Source organism: Nothobranchius furzeri, chromosome 14, assembly GCF_043380555.1.
Source record: "Nothobranchius furzeri strain GRZ-AD chromosome 14, NfurGRZ-RIMD1, whole genome shotgun sequence".
In the NCBI taxonomy this organism is placed as follows: domain Eukaryota; kingdom Metazoa; phylum Chordata; class Actinopteri; order Cyprinodontiformes; family Nothobranchiidae; genus Nothobranchius; species Nothobranchius furzeri.
The window spans coordinates 48,039,775-48,065,953 of NC_091754.1; the positions used below are offsets into that span (position 1 = coordinate 48,039,775).

Below are 26,179 nucleotides of genomic sequence, written 5' to 3' on the forward strand. Positions count from 1 at the left end.
GATGCCCGAAGAGAAAAGCTGACCGCAAAAGTAGCTTGTTTAAAGGCAGTGAATCATGGAGCTGTGTCCAGCATGTTGAACACTCAGTATGCATGTAAGTGTCTGTAGCTCTGCCTTTGCTGTCCGGTTTAAAATACCACAAAGCTGCAGATATTATAGCTCTCCTGAGGAGACACGTTAGCTCTGTGTAGCAGGCTTGCTAACAGCGGCACTTGGTGTCTAAGTCCTTGACTGCCGTAAATTAATTGTTTGATGTTATTGTTGTTTTCGTACAAGAAACAAATATTATTGATGTAGAGGAACTTTTTAAATTAAAACTAAGCCATTTTTATTCAATTTGAATATCTCTGTCAGAATTAATTTAAAAAGGCTAAATCCAATTTATTTCTCTCAATTATGATCCTTTCAAAATCACGTTATCAGGCCTAATTTTTGATCACGTGATCGGATCGTCCCTAGACGTAGGTGTTTGTTTTTGAAGGGGAGTGTTCTCGTTTACAAACCAAAATGCCTCTTTTAGCTGCTGGAAGATGCAAAAACAGGATTCAAGGCTGAATCTCCTTCCACAGAACAAACACGCTGAAGACTTCACCTGTGTGAGTTCTCATGTGATGAGTTCAAAAACAACAAGAAAACAAAACAAAGAATTTTCACAGATTTCACATGAAAATGACCTCTGACCTCTGTGAAGAGTTCTGGTTCCTCCTGTAAAGGTTCTGGCTGTTCCTGGTCCAAACTGGAGGTTCTCTCTTGGTTCCAGAGCTACTTTGAGAGTTCTGGACAAACAGACCAACAAAATGATTATTCAAGTGACAAGAAAGCACATTTCACTAATCATCTGATGCTAAACATGGCCTGTTTACCATGCTGACTGGACATGGCTATTGTGAGTCTGGCTAGAACAGTCCCAGGGATTAAGATGTTATTTATTAGCAGAGTTAGCAGTTCTTCCACTTCACACTATGTCTGGTCCCTAAAAGGCAAATGAACCCAAACATAAATGACCAAACATAAACAAACATGTTTCAAATATGGCCACAGACACGGTAATAAATGATTACAAGAAGGTCTCCTTATTAAGCTTTAGAATAAAATAGAAAACATTTTATTGTCAATACACGCAAGTACAATGAGATTGAAACCAGCTCCTCCAGTTCTTAGGAGAAACGATACATAGAAATGTGGTTCCTCTAACATGTACATTTTTATTTTATTTCACAACCATCGACATATATACTGGACAATTTGTGCCCAGAGGCTCCAATAACACGTTTTAAAGCCAAAATGGGAGGTGGCCACTACCGCCATTTTGACTGTGTCACAGGTTCCGTCAAGCCCAGAAAATTCCAAAAAAGGGAAGAGAGGTGGAGCTGAGGGTGGGGCTTTAAGGCTGGGATCAAATGACGAAACCCATCGAACTGAAGCTATGTAGCTACAAGCTAAACCAAAGCTAACGCGGAGGTGGGAGCTAAGCTAACGGAGGTAGCAACCTAGCTACAACCAGATAACTGTGCACAACACCGGAGCTTCTTAGTCAGAGATATGCCAGGCTGACTGCTGGGTAAAACCGGGTGGAACACAGAGGTCTCCCGAGAGCTCCACAAGCCGGCAGCATGCGTAGCAGACAGGCACCGCACCGAGCTGAGGGGAGGGGACTATACCGATAGTCGGAACCCAGCTCCACCAACATGTTATATTTCAACCCATTTTCAAAAATGCAGCGTTATGTTAAATGCACTGGGTTTTACCCTATTACATTTAAAATTCATGGTTAAACAGTACATGTTAAAATCTAAGCTCAGCTAGTGCAAAAGCAGCAGTGACCTAAAATACATAAATATATTTTTACTTACCAAAAAAGTGGAGACTTCTTGGACGCTCTATTAGTGCAATTAATACCACAGCAAGTCATTTTGTCCAACAATTGCGCAAATAATATCCAAAAAGAACGCACAAATGCTACAACTAATGGTCTAAGGTGAGAGAGTGAAAATGGCTAAACAGTTTTCAGGCTGAGGCCTTTCCACGGAGCTAGCTCTGTGGTCACGTGGGTCTGATGCTCATCAATTATTCAGAATTTTAGGCTTTTAATACACTTAAACGGAAGAGTGACAAAAAATTCATCCCCCTCAGAGTTGTCATGAGTGTAAACTAGATCATTTAAACCAAAAACATGTTTTGGTACCAGGCTGTAAAGATGTTTATTTCTGCTGTGAAATTGGTATTTTTAACATGGGAGTCAATGAGGATTTGCTCACTTCTGACACCAGCCCCCAGCGGATGAGGGTGGAACTGCAATTTTTGTCACTTCCATGTTGGCTTCAATTTCATACCAGTATTATGGGAGCTTGTTCACAACAAAACAAAACACTACTCTAAAAAAAAGGCTGAGGATATTAACTCATTCGCTGCCAGCGTTTCTCGCTGTTTTTACTGTTAAGAGTCTCAGAAAGTTGCACGCTAGAATGATGTTGACGCCAAAACAACCAAAACAAAGCAGAGACTCACCTCTTACATTGGGAAGAACCCGCGTGTTTTGAGCTTTATCCATTCTTTCATAATCCGTTGTTGAATTGTGATCGGCAGAAGCTTTTTCGGTTCGCGCCTCACTTTTTTTTTAAACAGGAACGGCCCAAAACTATCTAACACATGAATTTTCTGCTTCCTGATCATGTGACATGTGACGTATATGGATGAAGATCGGCTTCAGAGCTGAGATGTTTGTTCCATTGGCGCGGGGGCTCGTTCCGATGCCCACACAGTAAAAACATGCAACTGACGACTTTAGTCGTCAATGGCAATGAATGAGTTAAGTAACTCCCACAGTGACCTACAATGGTCCACAAATGGGCCATTCCCATCTGTACCGGGTCGGCCCAGGCCGGGTAGCCTCAGTCGGCCCCAGCCTGGCCCGGTTGATTCCACACATCCTTGTCTTAAGCCCATGTGGGCTGATTCTACCCACCAATCAGAGGCTTGCTCTAATGGAAGGTGTGAATTTGCTGTCAGCAGTGGGTGTGTTGGCCCTGGTCGGCCTGGTACAGATGGGAATGGCCCAAAAGGGGTCCCACAGATGTGCAAAGCAATTTTGTCTAATTCAAAAAACGACATAAAAGATTGAAATTAAAAAGAAACTGAAGGATATTTTCACTAAGTGATATGCAGCATCTGGCTAAAAGTGACACAAAGACCAATATTTTAGAATGAATGGGATTAGCCGAGACGGTATTAACTGGGAGCCCTGAGAACTCTGGAAAGGACAGCTGAAAACCGGATCCAGAGGCTACATAGTTTGGGACATGAGTAGAACATGTGACTCGGAGCGGCTTGACATCTCTCACACATCCACATGAGGATAGCTTTTAGAAGGACAAGATTTCTAATAGTGGGCTTTGTATAAAACCTTAAACTGAATACGTTGCAACCTAGCCCTTGATGCACTACAACAAACATTGGACACCGCGGCTTCCCATCGTTGATCTAAAAGTGTTACACGTAACACGTTCCCAAGCTCCTGTTTGCGTCCTTACGTTGTTTGTATATCAGGGATATAAGCGACTTTTTTGGGGATTTAAGAGATAATTCTTCCCATGTTTGAACGCTCGGAAGAGAGGGATTTGAGGGAAAGAGAGCAGAGACAATGTTGAACCTGAAAAACACGGAAGAGTTGAGAGGCCGCTTAAAAATAGACGTTTGAAAAACTAAAAAGAAACAAGCACCATGCCTATAGAGGCCTTCAAAGGTGGCAATTCCATGACATCTACCCTGGGCATATGTACCATCAGTGAGACAAGAAGGAAATAAATGATTTAGAGTGATGGGCATGTGTACGGTTGGGGAAGTGTATTTAAAAGGATTCCTGTATTTTGCCCAAACCTTAAGACTAGCTTGTACCTCAGGATTAGTTGTGAAGCGAGGCAGATTGAGTGGCAACGGAGAGGACACGAATACCTCTAAGGAGGTGGAAGACAAGCTCTCTAACTTACACAACAACAGCTCACAGGAATCTAGCCAATGTTAATTTGTGAATATAAGCGGACAAATAATTAAATCAAAATTTAGGCAAGGCAAACCCTTCATCAAATTTCAATCTACATTATAATGATTTCCTCACCCTGGAATGTTTCCCTCACCACAAGAACAACAAAACCAGCTAAACTAATTGTGTGAAAAAAGCTTAAATCAGAAATAGTGGGAACTACTGAAACAAAAACCGCAATCGGGGCAGGACATTCATCTTGACCGTATTGATTCGGCCAGTTAGAGACAAATGTAATGAATTCCACCTCTGGAAGACAGATTTGAGCTGGGTGATAAGAGAAAAGAAGTTGGAAGTATATAAAGAGGATAAAGTACAAGTTACATTGACTCCTAAAAACTTGAATCCAGAGACGCTAATCACATTAAAAACAGGTGGTGGTCTTTATTAAAACCATTCTGATTATCTGAGATAATGGCAGGGAGTACTTTTTCAAGATGAGTTGCCAAAATTTTAACGTTTACTTTCAGTGAAATAAGCCTATATGAAGTACAAGATGTAGGGTTCTGATTCTTCTTCAGAAGACCCGTAATAAGTGCTTGAGATAGTGTAGGGACAACAGACCATGACCAAACGATTTGTTGTACAGTTAAAAGTATTGGAGCAAATAGCAAATTTGTCTAGAAAAACTCAACTAGAAAACCAAAAACTAGGGATGCCCCATTCCAATATCGAAAATAGGTCCGATATCAGCCCAAATACACTATTGGATTATATCAGACTGCATCAAAAACCTTCGATATAAGCAGTCTGTTGCGCTTTCAATTTCATTCTAACAAATTTTGTCCAGCAGCGCCCAAATCTAGCAAGCAAAGCCCACGTGATCAGAACACTGCATGCTAGCAAAGCAGCAAGGAACAAGAGCAATGTCTGCCTTGTGGCAGTAATTTATGTTAAAGTTCAAAAAAGACAGTGTGGCTCAGTGTAACATTTGCCATGCACGCTTTTCTCGTAAGACCCGGGAAAGTTTAATACGTCCAACCTCATTGCTTGTTTGGATTATTATTGGATTATTTGGCATGAGGATTTTCGCAGTGTGTGAGATTGTAATTGAGGACACAACTTGTAGTGGTTGACCAATGGGCAAAATTGTTGTTATTTATGCCCCTGCCCTCAGCAGTTCCTACCATTTGCTGACAGTAAAACATAACTGAAGTGACCTTGAATTAGTATTTTGCACTTTTAAAAGAAATATTTGTTTATTTATTTATTTAAAATATTTTTTCAGGGTCTTATAATTAATTATTTTATACATTGTCTTTAAGGTTTGCATTAATGCAACCAATGATTAATTTACAAAACAGTGGTTTTTATACTCTGCTGAAGGCTCACTTTTACAACCAGGCCTTTTAAAATCCCTGACTTTTATTAGGTGTCTTTTTATTGACTGTAATCATCTGCCTTGTTTTGCATTTTATTGTTTACTGTGTATTGTTTTATATTATGTTTTTACTTTTTATTCTGTACAGCACTTTGGTCGGCTGCCATGCCGTTTTTAAATGTGCTTTATAAATAAAGATGGTATGGTATGGTATACTGAGAGGCGCTTTGTAAAAGTTCGTTTTCTTTCTTTGCCGCCACGGAGCAGCGTGCGGCCTGCTAGCTACGTGCTAGCTTCGGGTATTCCCGGTGATGCCCGGTTTTCGTTGAAAATCAAAACGCATCAGGCACGAACATAACGAATTCCAGCGAGTTGTAATTCCAGGTCATCCATTCTATGCACCATGGATCCGACATTGGTGATATACGGGCTAGGTAGAGCTAGGTGTTGTGGTTGTTTCCTTAGCTTTAGCACAACAACGGATCAGCAACCCCGCTTCTGCTTCCTTTCCTTCCGTCTGCGCCGTCTCCGAGACCCGACAACAATTCACGGAGAGCCCGTTACTTTCATGTACTCACTTCAAAGTGGGATAATGGAAAAACGTATGAACTGCTACATAAACTTGCCAAACTAAACGCTGTTTCGTCATTAACTTGTCAGCTTATATTTACCTTTTCTCTAAAACTGGTAGAATTTGTTTCCCCTGCGTCTGGAGCGCGCGCCGGCAAGAAACAACTGCCAAGCGGAAATGACGTTGTTTCAGGCTGGCGCGCGACCGAGGGGTGTTTTTAGCCCGTTGACTCTCTCTGAACGCAAAAAAAAAAAGAAAAAAAAATTGACTCTGAACGCCCCAATCATGGTTTCCAAATCCAGTGCATTAATACCACCTTTGTCATAGCTCTTAACTAATTGAGACCGTCGAATATAGTGAGTTTTAGCCTAGTGAACTAGACCAAATTCTTGCTTTGCAAAGTTTATATATATATATATATATATATATATGTATATGGAGCTTCGTGCCATAAACGTGCATCCCACAAATCTTCAACTGCAAGATGCTATCCTATCAATGTGGGCCAACATTTCTAAAGATGCTTTCAGCACCTTGTTGAATCAACGCCATGTAGAATTAAGGCAGTTCTGAAGGTGAAAGGGAGTCAAACACCGTGTTAGTGTGGTGTTCCTGATAATCCTTTAGGTGAGTGTATAATAGTTAGGAACGATGAAAGACAGGAGCTATTGGAATGATCCATAGGGGTTATTATAGGTCATGGATGCTGTTGCATGGATACTCCTGCTTTAGGAGACACGTTGGTTGTGTGATTTAATGTTTTGGGCTGGAGCAGCAGAGAAGCAGCATTATCGCTGCTGTTTATCAACACTCTTACTAAACCACTGTCAGGAGCATCTTTCTGCTCCGGCAGAGGGGGGTTACGTTAATAAGAGATCATCTAACGTGGATATCAGAATATGTCAGTAATGTTTGAGATTTGTTATATAATTAATGAGAACCTGGATATTTTCATCACCCCCGGGCGTCCTGGACAGCGGTATAGTGGACATGTCCAAGGAAAACACTACGTTTGGTCGCCCTGTAACATATTAAAATACAGAACCAGTATACCGCACAAGCCTAGTACTTCATTTTAGGATCATCAGCATCAGGAAGCCCGTTCACCCGTCCGTTACCATGAGCACAATGCAAAGACACAATCCGAGTAACAGAAGTCTCCGAGTCACACACAGACCCAACAGAAGCCTGTAAACAGAGCCTCCATGCTTTATTAGGACATCTACACCAACAGATTTGTTTAAATTAAAGCTTTTGTCCGTCCAAAAGCATCTGGAAATGTTTAGCTTACTTGTTTTTAACCTTTACAAATTCACATAATATACACAAGCAGAGAGAATCCATCTAAAAGCATAATGAACCAAACCTCCAGCTGCTCAGGTCCAGTCCTCTGGACTGAGTCATGGACCAGAAAGGCAGAAACCTGAATGATGAGATCATTTAAAGCTGTGCTCTGCACACAGAGGGGCTCCTTCAGCTTACATGAGCTAATCCTGAAGGTTTAGGTCCCAGACCAGCTGGGAGCACTGGAAGCAGATCCAGAACCAGAACACACCAGCATGGGTTGATGCTGGTCTAAGCTGGTTTGTCCATCAGGGCTTTAACCTCTGGAAGGCTGCATCCACCACTAGCATCAGTGTGATTCAAGTTAACTGACAGGTTGATTTACTGAGACTTCTGATGAGTTTTTGTTAAGAATCCTTCAGATTTTATGGTTGTGATAAAATGACAAACTCCTAAGATCAATTCACAAGTCATGATTTGTGTCAGACGGGAAATAAAAGCCTGTTGCTGTGATTAAAGAGTATTTACAGTGATAAAGACTATTTGTAAGCTGTGTGTGTGTGTGAGTGTGTGTGGAACACATGTCACGATAGAACAAGAGGATGTCTCCGGTTTGTTCTGATTTAATCACGAGTCTGTTCCCGCTACTGCAGCATGTCCACAAAGGCGTCAAACTCGTCCATGTTCTTCTCGTAGACGCGCAGTTTCTCCGGCAGCGAGTCCTGCAGAAGGAGAAGGCTTAGGGTCTAGGACTCAGGGGGGGGGGGTCAAAGATGTCAGAAATGGTGCCTACCAGGTCATCGGCCATGGACTGGGAGCTGGTGTTCAGAGACAGACTGGCCAACTGTGGAGGGTTCTGGAACTCCCTGTAGAACGTCCCCAGATCCATCGGCAGCAAGTCGTCCTTAGAGAAGGCTGGGCGCTGTGCAGAGGGGAGGGGGGGTTAAATATCTATCTACAAAAATACAGATATTCTCTGATGTTGGAGAGCCTTAAATTAGCAGATTTAAATCATTCTCTTGAGCCAGTAAAGGGCTAAATTGACCCTTTACAGGGTTAATGAAAGGCCACCTGGCCTCTATCGCCCCCCTGTGGCCAGAATATCACACTAGCAGCTTCACAGGTGCCGGTCGGTCTGCTGGTACCGGACGCTGCAGTCTGGTTCCAGATTGTTTTAGATCATGAACACAACAGGAGACGGTTTCGCTTCCACAAACAGACACTAGGGGGAGCATTAGTATCCCTTTAATCTCCATAAATAACACAAGCCTGGAGGAGTTTTGCTGTGTGGTGGAGTTGCTAGTGCTAACAGTTAGCTTCTACTTCCTGGACTCTAAACCAAAAACAGCCTTCCCCGTCTAGATGGGTGAGCCAATGAATGTAAGTGACAGTGTGACATAGATCTGTCAGGATTTTCTAATCCTAGAGTTTCACCGTCTGCTTTCTATCAGAAGCTACTGCAGGAGATCGGTGTAGGAGACTATCTTCATGTTCAGCCTGCATGAAATATTCAGAGTGACCCTTTAGGATCAGAAATAATCATGACAACAGGGGTTTTCCGTGTTCCGCTCCTTCACAGCAAGATTAAACTGTTCCAATAGGCAATATTTGTAAACCTGCAGGAAGAAATGAGTGAAAACTTTCCGGATCTTTTGCAAAGAAAAAAATATGTAAAAAAGGCAAAGATCCTCTGGGATTTATTTTCATTATTTGCAAAAACATAAAGTTGCTCCCTGATGTTGAAAAGGTTTATATTAATTGCATGAAATTACAAAAGCAAAGCAGTTTCCTCCTGATGTTAGAAATATGTAAACGTGTGAGAAAAATAAGTCAAAACATCCTGGATTAACGGTTTAAATTTATGAGTAATATTCAAAACTGAAAACCGCTTGGAAAGACGCTTAAATTTAAGTCTTATTGTGAAAGTTCTGTTGTTTCCTCACAAATCAAAAACCTTTTGAGCACCAGAGAAGTGGAAATGACTGAACTTTTATCTAGTTTTATAACATTGTTGTAACAGAAGAGTTGACGCTCACAAAGTCGACCATGACAAAGTCGTCCTGCTGCCCCGATCCATCGGAGCAGTGAGAGTGGAGGCTGGCCTGCAGGGGCGACTGGCTCTGGGGGGAGTCTGGAGGACGGACCTGAACACGCAGAACCTCTTTTACTGTTCTGATCCAAACATTCAGGATCAAAAACCCGACAGTTACCATGGGATCGTTGTCCTCAGAGTCCAGGCCTCGAGGAGCGAACGCAGCAAAGGGGAGGTCCAGACTTCCTGCTGTTATCTATACACACACACACACACACACACACACACACACACACTTAGTGTGTGACACGAGAAACACCTGAGAACCTGTTAGCGGCATCACTCACCTGTGTGCTGGGTTTATTCACAAAGGCTCCGACCTTCCTGGTGAAGGCGGTGAGAGACTCCATCGGGTCAGATGGAGACACGCTCCCCCTCCCCTCCCCGCTCTGCAGCAGGCCGTCTTCATCGCCGCTACGACAAGGAGCCACCGCAGCTTCCTTAAACTCGATTCTCTGAAGACAACGTTGATCATTTCTCAGACTTACCTGCTGCTGGGCGTGTTGGGGGCGTGTTCTACCGTCAGGTGGGCGTCAGCGCCGTGAGGAGGCTGAGCAGGAACCAGAACTCCTCCTTCTCTCCCAGCCTGTGGTGCATGAGGAAAATCACCATTAGAGGAGAACCTTCTGCACTAAAATTCCCACTTCAGAATCGTTTCCTGAGATAAACGAGCAGAAGTAAAAAATTATAATTATCCCAACAAGCTCAAATAGTGGGCATCGGTGTATCACAGAGGTCTCTAAAAACTACTAAATTTTTTTCTAATTAATGCAAAAAAAACCCAAATCTTAGAGAAAAGTTTTACTCAAATAAACAATAACGAAGACGTCTTCTTTAAGGGTTTTGAAAATCTAGTAAGTTTTTGTTGTAAATCATTAGATTTAGGTGCTTTAAAACCCTTTTGCAGCAGGAGTCAGGAGGTGGGAAACACTAAAGATCTGACCTGGTTGGCGTTGGTGGCAGGATGGCAGAACTCCGCTGCTCCTCCTAACGCTGCAGGCTGGTAGGATAGCCTGGAGGCATAGAGCTACACACACACACACACACACAGAGTTAGTGTGTGACACGAGAAACACCCGAGAACATTCACTGCTCCAATATGAAGGATCACGACGACAAAACCACAGAAGCTACATTCTAATCCAACTTCTATACACACACACACACACACACACACACACACACACACACACACACACACACACACACACACACACACACACACACACACACACACACACACACACACACACACACACACACACACACACACACACACAGTCAAACAGCCAGTATAGACTCACATTGTGAGTTACAAGTCCAGGAGCCATTGGGAGCGGCAGACTGTCCAGGGGGAGGGGCTTGGACAGTTTAGAGGGAGACGGACTGAGAGTACACACACACTGACGCCATGCAACACACGATAACATTGAATAAAAAGGGAAAAACCGGGGAAGAGAGAGAGAGAGAGAAAAGAGTAAAATGATAAACAGGAGTAAAAACGGAGATAAGAAAGAGGCCGTGAGTGAGAGAGGGGAGTGTCTTTACCTGAGAGGGGGGAGAGGTGGAGAAGGAGGTGGTGCAGACTTCCTGTGAGTCCTGAACTCCTGCAAACATGCCTTCATCTTCATCTGGTGCTCTGCGCACATACACATACACACGCACGTCCCAATTTTTCCCTTTACAGTAAACTTTTGTTTAATCCAGCAGCTCTCCACAGATTACCTGTAGTTGCAGGGCTGTCCCATGTTGGCTGCCCGCTGGTTCGTTCCAGGAGGATCCACAAAGTGATCCACGATGATCCCCATGATCGGAGCCTTTTCAAACTGCCTGCAGAGGAGATTAAAGCAGCTAAAGTGAGCGATCTAGTTAGAAATGGTAACTATCACAATAAAAGGGTTGAAAAGCGCTGCTCACCTGCTAGACATGAACGCCAGGTTGGTGCGGTAAGCGCACGAGAGCGTGACGGTGCCAACGGGCGTGCTGACAACTCCGACCCGTACCGTCTGGAAACCTACGAAAACACATCAGATATCAGCAGAATTTAGAAACGATTTACTCTCCATTTACAACTAATCCCACTTTTTTTTTATTTCACTTCACATTTCTTAGGACAGCGTGTAGAATAGATAAAGTCACCTTCTCCTAATCCACCCAGCTGGACTTCTCCAAAGTAGATCCTACAACAGAAACCAGCATTCTGATAAACATCTACGTCAGCTACATTCCCCTGGCTGCGCAGCACAGTTTACCTGTACAGTATAACGTAGTCATGCCCCTGCTTTCTGGACAGTTTGTAGGCAGGTGTTACCCTGGCGATGGCCAGCAGAGACTTCAGGAGGACAGACAGACGGTTGTAGACTGTGTACGACACCTTGATGTCCTTATCGCACCTAAAAAAAAAAAAAAAAAGAGCCCAAAAACGCAGAGTTAGTCAAAAAAAAAAAAAGCAGCAAATTTTATTTTGCGCAGCGTCCCATTACTAAAGACAGACTTTGTACAAAAAGCTGCTCATTTAATGGAAAATCAATCAACTCTGGCCACAAATTCAAGTACGAGTGACCCACTTTTCATTCATCTCCAGGCACCACGTTTCTAACTCCATTGAGTCGCCCTGATGGATGAAAACAGACAAACATCAGAAATCTGACTTTTTCAGAACAACACAAACCTCTGAGTGAAAATCACAACTAAGTGCTGAACAAGTCTTTTGCTGAAACCACTTTCAAAAGACCCGAGCAGACTTTACCTCTGACGTTTTCAAAGAGATCTCCACACACATGGACCGACCGATGCCTGGAAGCTGACCGGCCAGCGCCTTCTTGGCTTCATGGGTCACCTCTGGGATGTCTTTGATGGCCAAATTAAACTATAAGAAATGTTTAAAATTAGCACACGACAAAAATGTCATTTATAAGATGCCAATTTGTGAAGAGTTGCATTTAAATTGAAACAAAACAAGCAAAAGTGTGTCTGAAATGAGCCGTTTTACCCAATCAGAGCCAGTGGGAGATGAAGAAGAGCGAGTGCAGATCTTCTCTCCAAGGCGGGCTTGGACTATCACCTGGACAGTCTGCAAATGCACAGAGAGAGTTTATCCAGGAGAAAGCACACACGTCCATCTCGTCAAATCACACAAGAGTTACAGCAAGTTTTCAACCTTTAACGCAAAGAACTTGATGAATTTGTCCAAGTCTTTTTTATCCTGTGGACTCAGGTCACCGTCCATGTTGTCACAAACCTGCAAATCATGACACAGAACACATAAAAGGACTTGATGGTCGTCGTGTACTTACATGTATGCCAAACATAGAACCCAACTGGACAAAAATGGTTGAAATAAGAGGAGTTTACTGTTTAAATATCTCCAATAACAGCAAACGTCAAAGCTAAACATGAACCATACCTTCTGTTTTCATTAGATTCTTTTCTTTGCCATTTAGTATTAAAATAATAAACTAAAGTGTCAAGAAAACAACCAAGCCTCTCCCGGGTCTGCCACCTTACCGTGGTGGAGGGGTTTGAGTGTCTCAATGATCCTAGGAGCTAAGTTGCCTGAGGCTTTCTGCCTCTGGTAGGGTCACCCATGGCAAACAGGTCCTAGGTGAGGGATCAGACAAAGAGCAGCCCCAAGACCCCTTATGATGAATTATATAAATGGAAACCATGTTCCCTCGCCCAGACGTGGGTCACCGGGGCCCCCCTCTGGAGCCAGGCCTGGAGGTGGGGCAAGTTGGCGAGCGCCTGGTGGCCGGGCTTTCACCCATAGAGCCCGGCCGGGCACAGCCCCTAGAGGAAACGTGGGTCCCCCTTCCCATGGGCTCACCACTCGTGGGAGGGGCCAAAGGGGTCAGGTGCGGTGTGTGACGGGTGGTAGTCGAGGGCGGGGTTCTGCCCCAAGTGGAGGAGTTTAAGTATCTCGGGGTCTTGTTCACGAGTGAGGGAAAACGGGAGCATGGGATCGATAGGCGGATTGGTGCTGCATCTGCAGTGATGCAGGCGTTGTACCGGTCTATCGTGGTGAAGAGAGGGCTGAGTCAGAATGTGAAGCTCTCGATTTACCGGTCGATCTACGTTCCTACCCTCACCTATGGTCATGAGCTTTGGGTAGTGACCGAAAGAACGAGATCGCAGCCGAAATGAGTTTTCTCCGAAGAGTGGCTGGGCTCTCCCTTAGAGATAGGATGAGAAGCTCGGTCATTCGGGAGGGGCTCGGAGTAGACCCGTTGCTCCTCCACATCGAGGGGAGCCACTTGAGGTGGCTCGGGTTTCTAGTCAGGATGCCTCCTGGACGCCTCCCTGGTGAGGTTTTCTGGGCATGTCCAACCGGGAGGAGACCTAAAGGTAGACCCAGGACACGGTGGAGGGACTGTCTCTCACCTGGCTAGGGAATGCATTGGGATTCCCCCGGAGGAGCTGGCCCAAGTGGCTGGGGAGAGGGAAGTCTGGGCCTCTTGCCTTAGGCTGCTGCCCCCATGACCCGACTCCGGATAAGCGGATGAAAATGGATGGATGAATGGAAAACAACCTAAATATGACCTGAAAAAAAACTTGTTTATGGTGTTTTTATTCTTACACAACTTAAAACGAGGCCTCCTAGCTTATGATTTTAAAGTAGAGGTCACTTATAATTACAAAACACCGACAGACGTATTATTAGTGTCACTACATCGGCTATTAAATATAAGGACTTTTCTAGAACAATTACTGCTTGTTTACATCTGCAGATGGGCTGAAGAATGACTCATTGCTCCACTAGCAGGAAGCTACAAGCTAGTAGCCGACTAGCTAAAAAACGAACATTTAAAAGCATCAAAACTTACATCAGTTGTTTCCTCAGCAGCGAATCTTTTATAAAATACAAAAAGATGTGATAAAGAGGACAAGCAGCGGGGGTTCTACAAAGATTTACACGCTAATTTGTACTCCACAAAACATAACGTCAGCAGCTGTGCTACTTTTCTGTTTACCTTCCCCATGTCGACGTGTTTGTGTAGCATCGGATTCTCACTTGCACTTTCGTCATACATGGTTCTGTCTTTTGTCATTGGAAAAAAATAAGACAAATTGTTTTCTTTAAATAATTTAAGAAATTAAAGGAATATTGCTTTTAATTTGCGAGAAATAATCTTTACGGAATAAAAATATTTGACTTGTATGGAATCTGCGATAAATGTTTTAGGATGTGTTTTTGTGGCTTGTTTTGGTTGAGAAATGCTGCTAATCTGAAGGTAAACGCGTGCTCGTTAGTGTAAATGCAAAAATGATGCGTTAAATATGAAGTCCTTAGGGTTTACATGTCAGAAGAATTATGCGCTAGAATTTTACTTGCTAAATGTAGACAAAACTAACGAAAAATAGCATAAAAGCTAGTTAGCTTTTTTGTTTGTAGTTGGGTTTGAGGTTCAAAACACGTTTTCCTGCTTAAAGACCACTATTTAATTTTAAAAGTATAAATATTCAACTACTGAATAGGTAAGCGTATATTAGCGTAAATATTCGGAACTAGTTCACTATTTATGTCCTATTTAACACTGATTAACAGGTTTTGTAGTAGATGCGTTAAAACGCTTGTACTTTAGAGAACAAGGCTGTAGAAACAGGAACAGGTTGGAATAAACCAGTCACTTCATGCAGGTCTTTGGCCATTTAGGTGAAGTTGTCTCTTTTTAAACGGTTGAACTTGTTGTGATTTCATTTGATATTTTCTCTTTTTGTTGTGACTTTTGGTCCTTTTGTGTTTTTTAGTTGCCACATTGTTTACTTGTTGTCATTTTACTGCTTTTGGTTTTATTTTTTTGTCCTTTCTCTGTGTTTCTGCGACTAGGGTCCCACTGACTACTCCAGGCTGCTTTACTACAAAAGGAGCAAGCGTTTATTGTTGGCAGTCTGTATTCCCCGCAGCATGGCCATCCCTATAGCCATCTTGGACTGTGATCTCCTCTTACACGGTCGAGGCAGCAAGATCCTGGACCGCTTCGACCTGGACTCCGTCTCAGATAACTTCCTCCTCACCAACTTTGGCTTTCCAAGAGATTTCATCTTGTATCTGGTGGATTTACTCAGAGAGGTGTGTGCTTTTTTAACCTTCAATCGTGTTTTCATGACAGCTGCCTGCAGTGGTTGTTGTACTTTAATCTGTGTTTATGCCAGGCTCTGTGCAGACGAACCCAGCGGTCCAGGGCCATCAGTCCTGAGGTTCAGGTCTTGGCTGCGTTGGGTTTTTACACATCCGGGTCATTCCAGACGTCTATGGGAGACACGATAGGGATCAGCCAGGCGTCCATGTCCAGGTGTGTGTCCAACGTGACCAGAGCCTTGGTGGAGAAGGCCCCTCAGTTCATCACCTTCAACAGGTACAACCTGATGTTCTGCTGCTTTGCAGAGTCAAAATGTGCCGAAAATCACAAGCAAAACTTTCAAAGCTGAGATTTTCCTCCCAGAGAGCCGTCCTTCGAGGAGTTTGAGAGAGTGGCTGGATTTCCGGGAGTTCTCGGGGTTCTGGACTGTGTTCAGGTCAGCTGATTGGATCACATTACCATTTGTAGCACCTTATGAGTTTTGATGATGCATTCTCTTCGTCTCCAGGTTGCCATCAAAGCTCCGAACAGCGAAGACTCCACATACGTGAACAAGAAGGGGTTTCACTCGGTGGCCTGTCAGCTGGTCTGCGATGCGCGGGGTTTGTTACTCAGCACAGAAACGCACTGGCCGGGCGGACTCGAGGACACCATAGTTTTAGAAAGGTCTGCTGTCCACAAACATCTGCAGGACAACAAGGAAGGCTGGCTGCTGGGTGAGACATGGTCTCATCACCGGGTCGGTGTTTGAGGATTCGAGTTGAGACGTTTCCGTTGTTTTTAAGGTGATGGGCGTTACCCTTTAAGGAAGTGGCTGATGACCCCGGTGGAGCGTCCCGAGTCCCCCGCAGAGTTTCAGTATAACCTGGCTCATGTGGCCACGCATGAGATCGTGGACAGAACGTTTAGAGCCATCCAGACCAGATTCAGGTGTTTAGACGGCACAAAGGGTTACCTACAGGTTGTTTTAACTGTTCCATCTCATTAATAAGTTGTTTTGGTGTTCTTAAAGGCTCCGTGTGACATGTGACACATCCTATTTGTGCAGTATTCTCCAGAGAAGAGCTCGTCCATCCTCCTGGCCTGCTGTGTTCTCCACAACATCTCTCTTCAGTCTGGACTGGACGCCTGGACTCTGGAGAGGACGGAGCCTCTTGAGCAGCCCAAAATCCTGGACCAGAAACCAGAGGACCGGGACAGCGAAGCAGAAGAGCTCAGAAAACAGATCATCCACAAACACTTCAGCTGAGACAGCTCCGGCAGGAGGGATAAAAGACACGGACACGGCGCTGCTGATGCAGTTTTTATTATTTTGCTGGTTTCTACTCTACTGACTACACTACAGTAACATAGTTGGATATGGAGGAACATGCAGTACGCTATACAACAAAAACAGAGACAACAACGCATCCAAACACATTTCAAACATCGCTTCTGGAAGCGCTTGATTACTCACTTGGGACATTCATATATTCTCGGACGGGTGGGAGTAATCAAGCACCTCCAGGACTTTTAGGACAGGTTTAAACTGTGTGCAGCTGCTGTGTTGTCTTAAGTGGGACAACTCCCCCCAGGCCTTTTGTTTTTAATATTTTCTTGTTTTTAATCCCCACCGCCATTTTTTCCCTTCCCACCGGACATTCCACAGGTTAAAATCTGGGATTATGGCACCTTATTAAAAAAAAAAACAGGCCCTTGTTTATTTACAACTGCACAGGAAGTTGTCATCGCTTATATACAAGTGTGATTTCCTTTGTGGTGGTTTACAAACTCAGACATGAACAATAAAAGCAGAAAACTCAGAATGGTTCCTAAAACAGCAGAACATGTTGCTTTTATTTTGAAAGAACGCTTTCTATTTTGAAAGGGGGGATTGTTCGTAACGAATGAGAAAACAAAAAAATAAAGAAACTAGTGGTGTTGTTTTCCAGGATCTGCTCCATTCATATATTTACACACTTTCTACAAACAATGAATAAATACAACACACACCGCCGCACACGCACAGCTGATCACACCCGTGTTGAATTTTGTCGCCGACAAGTCCATTTTTATGTCTTTTAAAAAGATTTGGGTGGTTTAAAAATAAATGTTTGTTTTTGAGAAAATGTTTGTTTTTGAGATTTAATTGTAAAAAAAAGAATCCTTAAAATCGCGACAGAAGTAAGACGTCGACACCGCGTGACGGTTAGAGACAGAACCGGGGGGGGGGGGGGGGGGGTGTCTCCATAAACTTCACATCCTCAAACCAAAACAACATGAGTCCCTGCGCTCTCTCTCTTTTTTATTTGCATAAAATAAATATGCTCTTTTTAATTCTCAGAATATATTAAAAGAAATGTTTTTTTATATTTAGAAAAAATGAAACGAAGATGAAATAAAAACAAGATCTAGTTTTTTGTTGTTGGTATAAATTAAAATCTGCTTACATTATACAGGTTTAATTACAAAAATACTTTGTTATGTTTTTAACCTTCAGTGTTTTTGGGAAATTAAAACCAAACAATAGATTTTCAAAATAAAGCGGTTCAAACCTGATGTCCTGACCAGATTAACCGGTTCTGTCGTCTCCGGTGAGCGTATTCTCTCTCAGACGTTTTTAAACATGAATAATTTCATGAGATCTTTGTTTTTTTTTATAAAGCAGGAAATAGTTTGTTACTCATAAAGTCATAAAGTGGGATTTGTTGCTTCTCTTTTGTTGGGGTCTTCTTTCCTACTTTTGCTAAAGCACTAACCCCTGATGACCCCTTGGTCAAATTAGAACTAGATCATTTAAAATGGTGACTTTTTGGAGTTTCCTGTAGAAAATAAACGATTATTCTAGAAACATAAAGCAGCTGTAAGTTGTTTCAGGATAAAATGACATGTTTTAATGTATGTGTGAACCAATTATGAAGGTAAAATTGAGATTTTAGTGCATAAAAGTGGGTTTGTCTTAAATCCGGTTGAGGAGGTTTGGAGGATCTGAAGAGCTGCAGATAGATGTAAGACACGTGGAGGTGGTGAGATCTGGAGCGTTTTGGAGCTGTTGTAGTGAAGTGCCGCGGGTCAGAAAACCTCCGAGACGCCACCTGGTTTTTTTTCTCTGAGGAGAGAAGAAGAGCAGCTGGTTGGAGCCTGCAGACACAGATCGGGGCATCAGAGGAGTTCGTCTGTACCTTTGGTCTAGTTTGGACCCGGATGTCTGGTTGCTGAGGACGTTGGCGGTGTGCCGTCGCGTGTGGACGTGAGAGCGGCTCTCTGACTGTAGCCTTCCCCCGTCTGACGGCACCAAACTCTCCTCCAGCGGCTGCTCGTCATAGAAGAGCAGGCTGCGGGAGCGGACTGCAACACAGATCAGTGAGGTTCAACATGGCTGCTTCGCTTCTGTCCTGACAGACATTGTCTTCTGGATGCCAGGCGGCTTCAGACAACATTTTGTGGTAGGCGGTCACAGAGGGTCAGACCACGGCTGCTGGCAGAGGCCAGCTGTGATTAAACGACGACAACATTTCCGGTCTGGTTTCAGACCAGTGAGAGTTTAGAGCCGAGTGAATTTTTAGGAAAGACAAACGGCTCTAATCTAACGTGTTTCTATACCTACCCTGACTGGTTGTGTAGAGGTCCGCCGACGGCGTAGGATGAGAGGAAGGTGGGGACTCAGAGGAAGAGGAGGACAAAGACGAGGAGTGGGACAGAAAAGACAGAGGAGGGAGACAGGGCGAGAAGGATCCCAACACCAGGACGAAACACAAGGCCATCATCTGCATAGAGAGAAGAATAACAAAGGTCTGAGGAGATGGTTCTCTAATAAAAGAGTAAATAAGATCAAACGGGTGCAGGTCAAAGGTCAAGTTCACTCCTATTTTCATGACATCTCCAGCAGGAAAGCCTTGTAAGTCGTTCTCTGGGGGGAAAGCTCAAACGCGCCTGTTTCAAGAGGAGAAAGGAGCTTCAGACGGCAGGATCTGGAGTCTTACTTCCTGATATGTGGACATCTCTCCTCCGATTGGCTAACAGCAACACGACTCTACCACTGACTCTGTTTGCTCTGCAACTTTGATGTTTTATCTCCACAAATAACACAAGCCTGGAGGTTCTGCTCTGTGGTGGAGTTGCTAATGCTAACGGTTAGCTTCTACTAGCTGAGAAGTTCTCTGCTGTTTCCTGGGCACTAAACCAACAACAGCCTTCCCCGTCGTGAGTCACGATGGGTGAGTCCATGAATGTTAAGTGACGGTGTGACGTAGATCTGTCAGGCTTTTCTAATCAGAAGTTAATGCTAATGCTAGGTGTTGGTGACTATTTTCATGTTCTGCCTGCATGAAACACAGAGAGACCGTTAGGATCAGAAATGTTCATTATAAATATTTCTCAGTGAACGGTGAAGTTTTACCATGAGGCACGTTCCTGTCTGAGTGGAGGCCATCTTACAAGAACGTGGGATGACCTTTCCTGAAATCAGAGACTGGAGCTTCTGCAGCTGCTGCAGGAGGGACCTGAAAACACAAATATGAGGATTAAAACAAAACCACCCATCAGACCACAGAGCTATAACGTGCTGTTTCACCTAATAGCCCCGCCCCCTGGAGCAGGGCTGTCATTATCAGGTTGAACTCCAGCCAGGGCCACAGCAGCTGAAGAACAGCGGAGGTAAGTTGAGCATACCAGTAAAACCACCGGGAGTCAGGTCTGCTGGGTCTGGAGAGCAGGGCTCTGATGGTATGAGCTGCCAGTGGCGGTGAGGTCAAGCTCTCACCACTAGGTGGAAACAGAGAGCCACTTAAACCCGCTCCTGAAAAAGTCTGGGACGTTCAGAAGGAAACAAACCCAGACCATGAACTGGTGCGCCACTGGCTCAGATACTCGTGGAGAATTTAAGAGAACCCAGAAGTGTTTCATGTTTCCACACGACGCCTGTGATAGGACCCTGAGCTGGGATGACGCTCAGCATCGACCCTCAGCTGATGAAAATACACACAGCCCCACAGATTCATGTGTTTCCTTTTTACAGCCACAGGTAACCCGAACCGCACCTGTAGATAGCTGTCTGAACAGCCTCTGTTTGGAGAAATAGAGTTCATGTCCTTCAGGACTGATGAGCTAACAGCTAGTCTGAGTGGAGTCCAGATCAAAGTGGATTTCTGATACTTTTTATAGATATTATTTTGTTAAAGGGCGACTACGCAGTTTTTGCTAGCTTTTGGCACCCCCTAGAGTCCGTTTAGTAAAAACCAAACGTGAAACTTCCTCTTGCTGTGCGTTTGTCTTTAACACCTTCATCTAACAGCTGAGATGTCTCCTCAGCCTTCATCAGTTCCAGGTTTGTCAGCTCCACTTTACCAAGTCCAACAGGAACCTGACCGGCACTCTGAAGTTGCAAGTGTGATTTTCTGACTGCAGACGGGGTGGGGTTTCATAACCCTGTAAAGGGTCATTTTAGCACATACTGGCTCAAGAACACAGAACATGGCTTTACCGTTCAAAACTCCATGAGAAAATTACAAATATAAGTATGACCCCACCCCCAGCAGCAGGAGACGTAGTGTTGGTGCTTTTGGTGCATCCAGGTGGAAGGCTAGCAGGGATTTCTTAAAGAGCAAGTCACCCCCATTAGCGTTAAACTCCACCCACATTTGAAAAATATGCCAGAAGGAGGTGTTGCCTGGGGGACTGAGAGGGTGGTGCTGCGGAGGTGACAGTATATATAATAATAGCAGCAAGTTTCCTAGTCTGGAAGATTTCTCTGCACCTCCTTCACCAGAGGAAGGAGAGGGAATGGTGGAAGGTGCATCGTTTCTCATTGGCTCGTGAGTTTCCCCGAGGCCACCAGGGCGAGCCAGCTGAAGGCATGGCCGAGACTCGGCTGCTTTAATACCCCACAGCGGTGGAGCGTCACGCTGTACCAGCAAACACCGCATATCACCGCTTAGCCAAAAGTGAAGGCGGATTCAAACACAAATGTAGTGCAGAGTTTTAACCTGAAGAGGGCGCCACACTGGCAGTTTTGGGCTGAATATTTATATTTTAAATAAGATGCACTAACATGTTAAAATTATGATTACACATGTCCACAGCACCATTAGACACTCATTTATACAGTTTATCAGCAAAAACGTAGATTTGGGGGTGACTTGCTCTTTAATATTTCTGCTGAAATGACCCCGTAATGTGGAAACGATGCTAATTAATCGGTTTAAAACAACATCTGTATGATTGTCCTTTATTACAAGCCGTCACACAGATGTTAAACATTTTTCAGTATAAAACTAAAATAACCTGTCAGAAACGCAAATGTAAGGGTTTCTAACATTTGCATTAACAGTGAAGCCATGTTAAGGTGGCTGCACAGACGAGCCGTTAGCCTATCAATCCTATAGAGTAAAACTGATTAATTATTCATTTTACATACAAACCTACTTCCCAGTTTTAGCTTTACTTCGGTTTCCTTTAAGTTAGCCAGATTGTGTTTTTTTCTGATTAAAATCCTATTTTTTTTAAATTAGAGACACTAAATAAACTCAGATTTGACATTTAGCAGGAAAAGCCAAACGACCGCTAGCATCTGAGCTCGTTTTAGGACGGTGGGCTCTAACGAATGAGCATGCTGACCATGGTGCTGACTCATGTCCCCCCTCTTTGTGCCGAGTCATTGTTCCCGCTGTGTGGTGGTTAAACACATTCATCAGTGTGTGTTAGTGGGAAGTGGGTGGGGGTGGGTGGGTGATGATGAAAGCTACTGTTACCTTAATGACAGACTTGGGCGGCCACAGACAGACGGAGATGGACCCTCTGCCCCCCACCCAAAGCTAAAAGCAGCCAGTCGGGCTGGTTTCCATGTGGCTATAATAACAGGAGGCAGCAGCTGAGAGAGTGTGTGTGTGTGTGTGTGAGAGAGAGCTTTGCCCAGATCAACTTCAGATCCTCTGATGATGATCCAGGCTTTGTTTCGTGCCTCTGAAGGAGTGAAGCTCACCTGTTGGCGGTCTCCAGGTTTTCTACTTTTCTCCACAGGTCGCCGTTTTCTGACGTGTAGCCCTCCACCCTGATGACACACACACACACACACACACACACACACACACACACACACACACACACACACACACACACACACACACACACACACACACACACACACACACACACACACACACACACACACACACACACACACACACACACACACACACATTAATGCTGTGGGGATGCTGCTCTACGTAACACACACACACACACACACACACACACACACACACACACACACACACACACACACACACACACACACACAGAAGGATGACTCACTCCCTTTCATCACCTGCTCTAATCTCCCACTAATCGGAGTTATCAGCCTAATAAACTGCTCATCTCTAACTCTTCCAGCCGTAATCCTCCTCATCCCCAGCCGGGTTTGGTTTTAACGTGACTCATTCACACACGGCTCTGCTAAGCATCGGCCCAAAAATCCGGGGAATCAGTAAAAATAAACATCAATAGGAATCATTTGTGTTTCCTGGTATTCCGTCGGGATTAATGGGATATTTTTCCAGCATATGTGTGAACTGTTCAGGGATCTTAATGCTGTTTCTTATTGTGATGAAAGCGGAGCAAAAGCAAACCCACATTTTCATCTTTTGTTACTTTCTATGTGAGGAAATGGGGTGAATCTGGGCCATGTGCGGAGCAGGTTACTGGAGGAGCGCCATCATTAGGAATGGCCGGAATCGGAGCAAAAGGAAGCTTTCATCAACGTTCAGCTTCATTTAGCTGAATTTTTTAACTTTTTCCTGAACAAAAGAGGAAGAAGAAGCAGCCAAGGCCAGGGAGAGAAAACTGCAGCAGGAACGGAAAAACAAAGATGAGTTTTTCCTCACTTCTTTTCCAGACATTCCACATATTCCTTCTTCTTCCTCCGGCTCTCTTGAGCTGAAATCTGAAAGAAAAAGGAAAAGTGGTTGCTGCAGGAAGGATGTATTCGAAAGACCTGCGAGGATGAATGCAACAAACCTTGTTTTTAATTTTCCGCCGGACTCTCTTCAGTGCCTTCTCCTCACTCTTAGTCAGGGGAAGTTTGTTGGGCACGGGGTAACCCTCGGCAACCAGGGTCCTCTTCTCCTCCTCCGTCAGCATCAAGGGCCCAGAACCCTGCAGCTTCTGCACAAACAGTTCCTTTCAGTTCGGTCATTTTCCAGGTTTTTAGAAAATCCCCAACATGTTAGCAGCTGATTCAGATTCCCAAACGGGGAATGTTTACCGAACCCCAGCCAGGGTTCGTCCCGTCCTAAAACAGGAACTAAACGGGTAAATCGGAATGGTGACGTGTCGTTATCGGATGAAAAGCTTCTGCTGGGTGAGGTCAGACATGTTCTCGTTTGATCAGCGAGTTTTCTGACTCTTATTGAGCTGATTTGATTCTGGCAGCAGCCCAAAGATGGAATCAAATTCAGACCACACGTCTGATTATTAACACCCCCGAGTTGGGATCCTGGGAGAGGAAGCTGTCAAACTCACGTGTGGAGCAGTGAGGAGCGGTGAGGAGGAGATGGCTGACGAGGAGGAGGAGGAGGAGGAAGAGCCACGACCTCCCGGCCTCTGTTGTGGTTGGGGGGAAGAGGGTGGCAAAGGGAGGAGCGGGGAGGAGGGTGGGAGTGAGCCGTCACTGTCGCCATGGTTACTGCTTGGAGGGGTGGGCGGGAGCTGGAGAGCGTCGTCTGAAAGGGAAGCAAAGGACTGAATGAGGGCTCCTGCGGGAAAAGGATGAATCACAGTTTCTCAAACGGAAGAGAGGAACGAGCCTGACGGTGTTTCTGTTGTTTACAGACTTTCAATCCTACACTAAACAAAAATATAAACGCAACACTTTTGATTTTGCTCCCAGTTTTCATGAGCCGAACTCAAATGTGAAACTTTGTCTACATGTGTGTTAGTGAGCACGTTTCCTTTACCAAGATAATCCATTCCACCTCACAGGTGTGGCGTATCAAGGGGCTGATTTGTCATTTAACCGATTTAAATAAAGTTTTCTGTATGAGAGAAATGAGCAAAACTTCAAAGTAAGTGACAAGAAAAAGGTTATTTCTGCAACATGTGTGTGTGTGTGTGGGGGGGGGGGGTACATGTGTGTAGGTGTGTGCATGTGTGTAAGTTCGTGTTCGTTTGTGTGTGTGTGTGTGTGTGTGCATGTGTGTAGGTGTGTGCATGTGTGTTTGTGTGTGTGTATGTGTGGGGGTGCATGTGTGTGTGTTTGTGTGTGTGAGTAGGTGCGTGTGTTTGTGTGTGTGCAAGTGTGTGCGCGTGCATGTGAGTAGGTGTGTGTGTGTAGGTGTGTCCGTGTGTGTGTGTGTGTGTGTAGGTGTGTGTGTGTGTGTGTGTGTGCATGTGTGTCCGTGTGTGTGTGTGTGCATGTGTGTCCGTGTGTGTAGGTGTGTCCGAGTGTGTGTGTCCGTGTGTGTGTGTGTGAGAGAGAGTGTGTGTGTGTGTGTGTGTGTGTGTGTGTGTATGCGTGTGTGCCTTTGTGTGTGTGTGTGTGTGTGAGCGTGTGCGTGAGCGTGCGTGTGTGTGTGTGAGCGTGTGCGTGTGTGTGAGCGTGTGCGTGAGCGTGTGTGTGTGCGCGCGCGTGCGTGTGAGCGTGTGCGTGTGTGTGTGAGTGTGTGTGTGCGTGTGTGTGTGAGCGTGTGTGTGCGTGTGTGTGCGTGTGTGTGAGCGTGTGTGTGCGTGTGTGTGAGTGTGTGTGTGTGAGCGTGTGCGTGTGTGTGAGCGTGTGTGCGTGTGTGTGTGCGTGTGTGTGTGAGCGTGTGTGTGTGAGCGTGTGTGCGTGTGTGTGAGCGTGTGTGTGTGAGCGTGTGTGCGTGTGTGTGAGCGTGTGTGCGTGTGTGTGAGCGTGTGTGTGTGTGTGAGCGTGTGCGTGTGTGTGAGCGTGTGCGTGTGTGTGAGCGTGTGTGTGAGCGTGTGTGTGAGCGTTTGCGTGTGTGTGAGCGTGTGTGTGTGTGTGTGTGTGCGTACCGCTGGGCAGACTGAGGTACTGTCCGATCTCTCCGGGTTCATCCTTTATGGCGACTGGCTTCACGTCATCCTCGTGGCGCTCCTACAACAACGTCAAACACACGATAGATCACCGCTGTCATCTTTAGACGCTGACAAAGTCCTGATGGATGCTCACCGTGTGTTTCCATGGTAACCCTCTGTGAGGAGGGGCGGGGCTTAATACGAGACTTGGGCTGTCCAGAGGAGGAGGATCTAGTCTCTGAGCCACGTCGGGCTCCTCCTGTTTCACCAGGATGGAGGACAGGTCCTGACTGAAGCTCCACTCAAACTCTAAAACAACAAAGCAGGAAAGGTTCCTGTGAAATGAATTCATGCAGAAACAAACCAGCTTGTTTATTCTGGTATTTTCTACATTAGTTACACAAAAGCCACATTCTCTGTGAAGCTCAGTGCCTCCATCCCCAGGCTTTGCTGTAGGTCTGCCGACGGGAAATCACCAGTGTCTTATAAATCCCTTCCTCCAGGCCCGTTATTACACACTGCTGGACAGCGTCGTTCTGGCAACTGTGGCACATAATTTGCTTCTAGTGAGAGAGTATGGACGCTGAAATAAAAGACGAGCCAAACCAGCAGATCGTCTTCATTATCCCTCATGAGGAAAAAGGCAACGTTACGCCTTTAAACACTGCATAACAACAAGGTTAGAGAGCAGTTCAAAGATGGGCCACCACGACACCGTCTGGGTACGCCGCTATGAGCATCTCACAGGTACTTCAGTGTTTAGTCTGTCAGCTGCTCGACTTAGCGCTCAAGAGGCATCCAA

The 26,179-nt window shown here is 44.9% G+C and overlaps 4 protein-coding genes across 13 annotated transcripts in view; 1 reads left to right on the top strand and 3 right to left on the bottom strand.

Annotated features, from left to right (window-relative positions):
• The window catches only part of LOC107380918 (gastrula zinc finger protein XlCGF57.1), a 29,063-nt gene extending 22,940 nt beyond the window's left edge, over window positions 1-6,123 (bottom strand). Inside the window, exon 1 of the mRNA XM_015952333.3 lies at window positions 6,032-6,123. The gene's annotated coding sequence lies outside the window, so the exon portion shown is untranslated. The remainder of the gene's footprint in view (window positions 1-6,031) is intronic.
• A 999-nt stretch (window positions 6,124-7,122) lies between these two features.
• On the bottom strand, window positions 7,123-14,313 carry atg13 (ATG13 autophagy related 13 homolog (S. cerevisiae)). 4 transcript variants are annotated; one of them, XM_015952319.3, is made up of 18 exons: window positions 14,131-14,313; window positions 12,468-12,548; window positions 12,300-12,380; window positions 12,057-12,176; window positions 11,875-11,921; window positions 11,560-11,700; window positions 11,447-11,487; window positions 11,225-11,321; window positions 11,033-11,137; window positions 10,856-10,946; window positions 10,612-10,710; window positions 10,251-10,334; window positions 9,796-9,893; window positions 9,595-9,721; window positions 9,426-9,503; window positions 9,252-9,359; window positions 8,009-8,137; window positions 7,123-7,937 (listed from the first exon to the last, which is right to left on the bottom strand). In XM_015952319.3, the coding sequence occupies exons 2-18, from the start codon at window positions 12,534-12,536 to the stop codon at window positions 7,860-7,862; spliced, it is 1,593 nt and encodes a 530-aa protein (XP_015807805.1). In that variant the 5' UTR covers window positions 12,537-12,548; window positions 14,131-14,313; the 3' UTR covers window positions 7,123-7,859. The 4 variants fall into 4 exon arrangements, with proteins under 4 accessions (XP_015807805.1, XP_070400269.1, XP_015807807.1 ...); XM_070544168.1 differs by lacking the exon at window positions 14,131-14,313 and adding an exon at window positions 13,688-14,073; XM_015952321.3 differs by lacking the exon at window positions 9,252-9,359.
• A 148-nt stretch (window positions 14,314-14,461) lies between these two features.
• harbi1 (harbinger transposase derived 1) lies at window positions 14,462-17,320 on the top strand. 3 transcript variants are annotated; one of them, XM_015952345.3, is made up of 7 exons: window positions 14,462-14,538; window positions 15,135-15,377; window positions 15,461-15,663; window positions 15,751-15,823; window positions 15,896-16,103; window positions 16,173-16,317; window positions 16,400-17,320. In XM_015952345.3, exons 1-7 carry the CDS (start codon window positions 14,491-14,493, stop codon window positions 16,719-16,721), a joined length of 1,242 nt encoding a protein of 413 aa, XP_015807831.2. In that variant the 5' UTR covers window positions 14,462-14,490; the 3' UTR covers window positions 16,722-17,320. The 3 variants fall into 3 exon arrangements, with proteins under 3 accessions (XP_015807831.2, XP_015807833.2, XP_015807832.1); XM_015952347.3 differs by having other exon boundaries at window positions 14,463-14,538; window positions 16,173-16,348; window positions 16,436-17,320; XM_015952346.3 differs by lacking the exon at window positions 14,462-14,538 and adding an exon at window positions 14,567-14,782.
• Window positions 16,678-26,179, bottom strand: part of creb3l1 (cAMP responsive element binding protein 3-like 1) — a 34,720-nt gene continuing 25,218 nt past the window's right edge. For 2 of the 5 annotated variants that reach the window (XM_015952326.3, XM_015952325.3), the window contains 10 exons: window positions 25,532-25,686; window positions 25,375-25,456; window positions 23,884-24,083; window positions 23,380-23,526; window positions 23,247-23,305; window positions 22,346-22,414; window positions 19,766-19,868; window positions 18,974-19,133; window positions 18,549-18,714; window positions 16,678-18,475 (listed from right to left, as the gene is read on the bottom strand). In XM_015952326.3, the coding sequence (XP_015807812.1) occupies window positions 18,439-18,475; window positions 18,549-18,714; window positions 18,974-19,133; window positions 19,766-19,868; window positions 22,346-22,414; window positions 23,247-23,305; window positions 23,380-23,526; window positions 23,884-24,083; window positions 25,375-25,456; window positions 25,532-25,686 (1,178 nt within the window). In that variant the 3' untranslated portion in view covers window positions 16,678-18,438. Of the gene's footprint in view, window positions 18,476-18,548; window positions 18,715-18,973; window positions 19,134-19,765; window positions 19,869-19,939; window positions 20,131-22,345; window positions 22,415-23,246; window positions 23,306-23,379; window positions 23,527-23,883; window positions 24,084-25,374; window positions 25,457-25,531; window positions 25,687-26,179 lie in introns of those variants that run through there. The other 3 variants (XR_008563697.2, XR_011516231.1, XM_015952327.3) reach the window with 3 other exon arrangements.

Bases quoted from the DNA above. Each gene is read 5' to 3' on its own strand.
- atg13 (XM_015952319.3), bottom strand. From the start codon at position 12,536: ATGGACGGTGACCTGAGTCCACAGGATAAAAAAGACTTGGACAAATTC. The intron at 11,488-11,559 runs GTAAACTGTGCT...TTTCTGTTGTAG, and splicing joins GACTACGTTATACTGTACAG to GATCTACTTTGGAGAAGTCC. The intron at 8,138-9,251 runs GTGAGCGTCAAC...CCCTCTGCACAG, and splicing joins ACTTTGTCATGGTCGACTTT to CGCCCAGCCTTCTCTAAGGA.
- harbi1 (XM_015952345.3), top strand. From the start codon at position 14,491: ATGTGTTTTTGTGGCTTGTTTTGGTTGAGAAATGCTGCTAATCTGAAG. The intron at 15,378-15,460 runs GTGTGTGCTTTT...TGTTTATGCCAG, and splicing joins TGGTGGATTTACTCAGAGAG to GCTCTGTGCAGACGAACCCA. The intron at 16,104-16,172 runs GTGAGACATGGT...GTTGTTTTTAAG, and splicing joins CAAGGAAGGCTGGCTGCTGG to GTGATGGGCGTTACCCTTTA.